At 44.4% G+C, this 7,783-nt stretch overlaps 1 protein-coding gene across 1 annotated transcript; it reads right to left on the minus strand.

The window, feature by feature from the left end:
- EIF3F (eukaryotic translation initiation factor 3 subunit F) lies at positions 1-6,874 on the minus strand. Its single transcript, XM_014879930.2, has 8 exons — positions 6,557-6,874; positions 6,385-6,455; positions 6,166-6,245; positions 4,961-5,098; positions 3,792-3,883; positions 3,445-3,581; positions 3,195-3,308; positions 1-2,445 (listed from the first exon to the last, which is right to left on the minus strand). The coding sequence occupies exons 1-8, from the start codon at positions 6,834-6,836 to the stop codon at positions 2,368-2,370; spliced, it is 990 nt and encodes a 329-aa protein (XP_014735416.1). The 5' UTR covers positions 6,837-6,874; the 3' UTR covers positions 1-2,367.
- Between the last annotated feature and the right edge of the window lie 909 nt (positions 6,875-7,783).

Raw genomic sequence — 7,783 nt, forward strand, 5'->3', positions numbered from 1 at the left:
GAGGCTGGAAGTTTTTTATTGTTTTTATAGATATGACTAAATATAGGATACAGGAGAATGCCAGAGAATTATCTATCTTGACTGTGTAAAACTAACAAACTAACTTTGCCAATTATTTGTCATTATACTCATTCTGAAGAAACAAACAAAACACAAAAAACCCTAAAAACCCAAACAAACAACAGCAGCCAAAAAACTCACCAAAAAAAAAAAAGGAAAAAGTTCCCTAGTAAGTTCATGCAGTTTACAAATCAATGCAGAGTTAAAGCTTGAAATCTTTGGTGATGTTTCTTGACTCTCAAGCTTTTCTATTGACCTTCAAGTCTTTAGACAGATTCCTGCAGAGTGGAACAATTCTAATACAATGCCTTTAGTAACTTCTGCCAACATTTTACAGCTCTAGAGGATTGCCTTCTAGATAACAGCATAGCTCAGGCTTTACAATTATGCAAAATGATGCATTACACTTATGTTTGCAGTGCTGTCCTTCATAAGTGGTCACTGAAATTTGAAATCAGACATTCAAAACTCCAGAGTCAAAGTAAAGATCACCATGTGTCCTTTCACAAAGACAGAATGGATGGAATCAGTTTCTAAAAAGGAAACTTTTCCTACTCCACTTCCAAGCATTTGGCAATGTCCTCTCTCACAAAGGCCTAAACTCATGGACTTTGGTTGCTTCAGACACCTCAGCTTTGCAGTGACTCTTTCTACCTAGGAAGACATAACCTCAGTCCCTTATCTCATATCTTCGTTAGTCTGCAGGTACTTGCAAGACTGGCAAATTCCACAATGCCACAATTGTTCTTGGAACTTTGCATTTTGTCCACACCAGCTTATAAAACAACATAGAATTTTAACACTCTAAAAGCTGAATAGCTTTCTTTGTTTCCTCCTAACAGGGAATGGCAAAGAGTTTCTTGCAAAGGTGAGATCAGGGAAAGAATATTTTGCTTCCCCCCCTCTGCAACTTCTTTGCAGTAATCGAGAGACTTATCCAACTTTGTTGCTTCCTCTTTTCCTCCATTCATGTCAAAACTTTCTTCAAAAAACACCTTGAGCTGAAAATTTCAAAACATTAAATGGCTGAATTTAAGAATATTAAGTTTAAAGAAGAGAAAGGAAAGCAAAACACTTTTTTTCAGACTAATAAAAAAACCGGAGTTGAGTTCTAATACTTACTTAATGCTCACAAGTAACATTTTCAATGAGATGAGGATCTTTGCTGAACCTTGCAATTAGAATTTAGCATTGAGTCACTGGGGGAACTCTCTAGATTGGAACAACAAATACAGGATCTATAGATTTGTAATTTGAGTCTTGTTCTTGGATTTAGCTGGCAAATTACCAGAATTATTTTGGAGAATACTCTCCTTGCCTACTTCAATTTCAAATCCATTCACCAAACTAGATAGAGTCATTAGTAAGGTGGGAGTTTTGCTATAGAGGAGGGATGCTTTAACTTTGTTAAAGCAGAGTATCCCCTCAGCACAACTGAACTGTAAGACAGCCTTCTGAAGGTAATATTATTGGCAGAGACCTGCGAAGTTACAGCTGATATTTGTGTTGGCTTTCTTCCAGATGGAACACAGTTAACATGAAAACATGTCTTGGGAAGAAAATGACATTTCTCTTCACATTATTTTAGCAGCAGTACAGCATTATGGAATAGAAAATTCCTGTTTGGCAACACCCAACATTTAACTTCAAATCTCTTCCTTTCCCAAACAATCAGAAAATAATTATATGCATAGAAGTGATACCATAAACTAAATTTACTGTCCCTTAGTCTGTCAGCACCCTGCTGAAGGGATATACACAGCACCACTAATAAACCAGAGACCATTCTGCAGTCCTTCATGGTAAAGCATATTATATGCAACACGAATCCCCACACTTTCAGTGTGCTTTAACAGCTGGAAAAAAACCTGCAAAGAACTGGACTTAACTCACATCCACTCTTTCTTTCTTGATGACATTTTACCCTCCCTCCTCTTTCAGAAATGGATTCATTACACAATAAATGAGAAAGTTTTTTTCTGGACAGAAGCCATTGTTGCCACTGCAATGGAACTTTTATTCCAAATACATTCTTACAATAAAGCTGTATTTTGTTATACAAGTACACAAACCCAGGAGACAAAAGATTCTCATATTCCATTTTAAAATACCAGGCCCAACTGAACTGCAGCCATTCCCATTAATTTCCTAAAACATGTTGGGGATTTTTCAGAGCAATGGAAAATAACGATGTAAACCAAGTCATGTTTGTAATTAAATTACAGTCCAAGGAAATTTCTAACACCACAGAAAAGCGTATCTGCACATTCTTCGGGCTCCTTAAAGTGTAGGGTGGCAAAAGTTTCTTTATAAACTCAGAAGTTTTTCATTGAGAGCAATCTGTGACTGTGTGAGATTTGCCAAGTAGGTTACCATCAGTAGGTCCTGAAAGGGAGGGGAAAAAAAACAGTGATCAGAAATATTAACAAATCATAGCTCATTAGAGAGCTGAGTTTTTAACATCTGTAAAGCATTTTACAATCAGCTACAAGAAACATTGGTAGTCCTGAAAGTCCTACCCTGAAGAATGCTTCCCTTGCAGGAAGCTTTGGTATTCCTGGAATACGAAATACTGCTTGTGAAATTTTAACTCTGAGTTCACCCATGTTAACCAGACAAGTCAAAGGGTATAAAGAAAATTAAAAATTAGTTCTGGTCTTCCAGACTCTGAGTGAACAACACATTCAAAAACTTAAGTTTTCTAAAAATCTGTTACAAAAATCAAGTAGCATGCTAAAACCTTACTTGTAGTAAGTGTTATGCAAAGAGACAGAACTCCAGCTCAGACAAAAGAATCTGGTAAGTTACCAGTTATTGCTGAAATAAAAATTATTTAAGTTTGGTAATTCATATTGTCCAAGCAATATGAAAGAAGAATTTGTACTGGTTTTCAGATAACTTGCAAAATTCCTAAGTCCTTAAAAATTAATACTTTTTATCTGCAGTTGCTTGCAAGATTATGGTGAGCTTCTTTATCTACCTCAGCCATTAAAACACCAAATTACTGACAATAAAAAAGCTGTATTTGCTATTAACGTGTTTGTATGAAAAGACAGATCACAGACAAATCTGCGTCTGTATGACAAATTTGCAAAATTGCTAGCAAAGCACAGAAAAAATAATTATGATCTTACATTGATATTGCTGTTCAGCATGGTCTCAAAGTCCTCGGGTGAAATCTTTGGCACCTGGTTAATAAGATCCATCAGGAAGCGCCCAACAGTGTTGTCAGCAGCCACTTTGCCAGACTAAGCATAAGGAACACAAACTTCAGCATAAGTGGAACTCAAAGTTTATGGCCCAGAAAGAGAAATAACAAAGAGAAAACCAAGATGCACAAGTTAACATCAAACTTTTTTGTGGCTGATGAAAAGCTGGTCTTACCAACACATCCTCAGCATACTGCAGCACCATGGTCAGGGTATCCTGGATCCTGGCTGAGGCTGACCCCACCTGCTGTAAGTCACTGGACAAGCCAATCACTCGGTTGGGGCTAAAGCAGGTCTTCATTATAAGATCCACTGAAAGCAAAAGGAGGATCAGTGAAAAAAACTGACTGCCACAGAAACCAGTTTAAACCCTTAACTTGTTAAAGATTTTTTAGGTCAGCTTCAGCAAGTCACTCTGATTACCAGTAAAATTCCCAGAATGGCCGTTTTACCAGGGTAAAAGAAGCATTTGAACATTGTCACAACAATGGTTATAAACCAAAATAGGAAGAAAGCATTCACCTCCTATCCGCTCTGTGTCATAATAAACATATTTCACTGTTAAGGGTGTGAACATCACGCCCATGGTTTTACCAGGGACTCCCATTGGGGCACTAGAAAAAGAAAAGAAAACAACAAAACAGTTTCAGCATGGACATACATAAGGGAGGAAGGAAGCAATTTCCATCTCAATGATCTCTGTTAGCACTAAAGCGTGAACATGAGTATGTTACTCATTCTCACCAAAATCAGCAATTTTAAGACCCAAGGATAACTGAGGACAGGAAATCAGTTCTGTCTTGCTATTAATTGCTCTTTTTCATCCAAGAATACTCCTAGCTGGTTTGACGTCAGCATGAACGCATGAAGAACTATCATCTTAGCCAAAGTTACTTCTTGCTATTAGAGAAGGTGCTCTTCTATCCTGAAACACTTCATGCTTTAAGAAACTACTGAAACAACAAGCAGTATGACAAAATTCAAGTACAAAGCACTGTCAACACCTTTATTATACCTATTATTCAAAGTACTTGAAGTCCATTTACACTTTGAGTAAGATGTCATGGAACAGCTCCCGTTTTAAAGATGAACAGTCAAGAAGCAAAGGTCTTTCTCTACGAAGAAAAGGGTTTTTTCCTTACAGAGCAGAGCTCTTCAGCCAATACTGGGAAGAATTCAGTCAGGTGGAAGAGTTTAATTTCTCAATATTTAATCTCCGTTGTTAATTGCTAAGAATGATGGGGTTAAGGGGAAGACAGACCCATCAAGAAGATGCTGTTTGAATTGTTCTAACTACACTAATCCTCCGACTTGTATAAATGCACTGCTGAGCAATAAAGCCCCACGGCTACAGCCTAGCATTCAGTCGGTGTGATGGAAGTTAGTGACATTACTGCTAGCTGTGTGAACCCTGTGAAATGTCCCAAAGATGTTCTAAGAACTGTTAATTAAGCCACAATTCCCCACCCCAATGAGGCTCCAGTTAATGAAGTCTTTCAGCCTACACAGAGTGGTCAAGACATTGCAATAAGAAGTAAGCTATGATCCCTGGCTCACCACTATGTTTAACTACTGCACAATATTGTCCAAAAAAGGACAGTGCACCCCACTACATTTCTTGTTACCCTGAAGAGGCATCTCTCAGTAATTCAGATTGCCCCCCCTCCCAGAAATGCAGCCTCCCAGAATACCTGACATAGGCTTTAATGCTCATGCGTGAATTCTGGAGACTTGTGTCCACAGTGAGGTGGATTGGATTGTGTGCTTCCCGGCTGTAATACTCGTGGATCAGGACTGAGTGCTCCGTGATGTCATGACCTGTTGCATACCTTCAAAAGAACACATGTTTAAGAGCCATTCTTCCAACATTCAAGTGCCCAATGTTTTATATTATTGGTATTTAAGAGGTTTGGATCCTAAAAACGATTTCCAAACACTGAGCTGTAGCTAAACGTAAGTGTTTTACCTAAAGATTTTTAGTTTATGGCCACTTGTCCCTAAAATTGTAGGAATCACAGGCTGAGCACACTCATGCCCAAAATATGCACAGGGCCAGTGTTGTAATACCAGCCATAAAACATCAGTAAATTGACATCAGACACCAAATATTCAGTTATCTGTCACTGTTCTAGACCAGCTTTTTCCATCTATGTAAGTCAAAGCATACCAAACAAACTTGGATGAATTTTGTCTTCCACAAATCACACATCCCTCTGCAGGAGGTCTAACTCGTTAATCTAGCTCCTTTAATTGCTCTACAATTAGCATCTCACATCCTCAGGGAAACTCCTGCCACTGGAACTGCACTCTGCTGTGCCATTAGAAGGCTGTTGAGGAAGCTTGCTCCACAGGAAGAAAATGAAGTCATTTTGTAGGATCAGAGGGGCATGAAAAGGGTGATAAACACACTGTGCCGCACACTCAGACACAGACTCTGTTCCCATCACACTGTACTGATCTTGCTTCACATCCCACACACAGGTACTTCCAGCAGAGAACTAAGTACTCAGTCTGGTATCAGAGATTCCTCCTGACGCCTTTGGTACATTAAAAGCCTCTTTTGTATTCCCCCTTCTTTCTAACCAGTCAACTTCCATGGTACAGATTGTATTACAGGTAGTAAGTTCTTCTACCAAAGCTGTGCACACATTCTCTAATGGATCACTCCTCTGTGATACCTTGCTAGACATAAACAAAACCAAATCCTGTAAAGTCTCCAATAGTGTCTCTTCTTTTTATGAACTGCAGGAGCTTTACCACTGACTGTGTAACAAGAGCTGCAAGATCTGGCTGTCACAGGCATTAGTGCTTCCGTTTCTCCACAGTGAATTCTGTATTTAAGTAGTTTAAGGAATCCACAGAACTACTTGCATGTTCTTGCAGAAGGAGAACTTACCAGCCCAAGATGATCTCGCTAGGAGACACCTTCTTGTGCAACTCATACATGTTTTTGGCAAATTCCATATCCACAGCCACCTGAGAAACGAGAGAGTGCCGACACAGCTGTTACGGGGTGCTTAGCCCGGAGAGTAACACGGGCACAGGCCGCCACCAGCGGCAGCGCGGGGGTCGCGCCCGCCGAGAGAGCCCCGCTCCGCCCGGGCCGCCTCCGTACCTCATCCTCGGACTCGTTGTGCGGGACGGAGAAGCAGTTGGTGACCTCCACCGAGTGCTTGTCCACGGTCCCTGCGGGAGGGAGAGGGAGGAAGGGGCTCAGGGGGGTGCCGCGGGGAGGGCGGGCGCTCCCCCTGAGGCTGCGGCGGGCAGGGCCGGGCGGCGGCTCTTACCCAGCAGCGTCCCGATGACCCGCGCCGCGCCCTCGTTGCGCCGCTCGAAGCTGTCCACGATGGAGGCGAGCACAACCGGGTGCAGCCGCACCACGCGGCCGCCGGGGAAGGGGCCCGAGAGCGCGGCTGACAGTGGCGCGGCCGGTGGCGGGGCCGGCGCGGCGGGAGGGGTCGGCGCGGCCGCGGGGGGAGCGCTCCCCGCCGGCGCGGTGGGAGCCGCCGTCGGGCTCTGCGGTGGGGCGGCCGCGGGAGGAGCCGCGCCGGGAGCTGTGGCCGCCATTTTCCAAGAGGGAGACGCTGGGTCCTCTGTACCGTCAGTAATTGGCTGACCCGAACGTCTGTCATGCAGCGCTGCCTCTCTATTGGCGAGACGGTCGAGCTGAGGCCATCTGTTAGCCAATCCGAGGCGTGGCGATGAGGAGAGACGCTCTGATTGGAGGAAGCGCGCGTCTTCTGTGACTGAACCTTACTCTTATTCCCACCCTCCCGGGGACAGAAAGTTTCTCAATTGGGCTCTCGCATTCCCCGCCTCCCCGCTGTCCGCTCTCCTATTGGCCAGCAGCGCCCTCTCCGCCCGTCTTTGAGGCCGTTTATTGGCTGCGGAGATGCCGCTCAGCGCTACGTAGGGAGGCAGCGGGGCCGCGCCCGGTGTGCCGGGCTGCGCGCTCCCGTGGCGGGGCCGGGTGAGCGCCCTCGTGCGGGCGGGCTGGGCACGGCAGGGCCGCTGCCGCGGGGCTCAGGGCGCCGTGGGGGCGCAGGCGGCCGGGGCTGCCTCAGGCTGTCAGGTGATGGAGCTGCAAACGCGGCGCCCGGGAACGTGCTCCAGTAGTGCTGGGCTATCCAGCCCCTGGGGTCTTGGCCCTGTGAAACGGGCAAGTGCTGTTAGTCTTTATTACCTCCAAAGAAGAATAAGTGTTTGTCAAGTGTTCTGTAGAGAGGAAATGCTGGTTACGCCTGTCCAAGGTTTAGTGACTACCCAACAGATTCACTTCATCACGGGATGACACTTGCCCGATACTTGTAGTGGCCCGTGTGTATGGCTGAGGTGCGACACCCCATGGCAGCCCGCAGCTTCCTCCTGAGGGGAGGCGGAGGGGCGGGCACCCACGTCTGTGGTGACACTGACAGGAGCCACGGGAATGGCCTGAAGATGTGCCAGGGGAGATTTAGCTTGGATATTAGACAAAGACTCTTCACCCAAAGGGTGTTTGGGCACTGGAACTGGGT

This window comes from Sturnus vulgaris, chromosome 8 (genome assembly GCF_052056855.1).
Source record: "Sturnus vulgaris isolate bStuVul1 chromosome 8, bStuVul1.hap1, whole genome shotgun sequence".
Classification (NCBI taxonomy): domain Eukaryota; kingdom Metazoa; phylum Chordata; class Aves; order Passeriformes; family Sturnidae; genus Sturnus; species Sturnus vulgaris.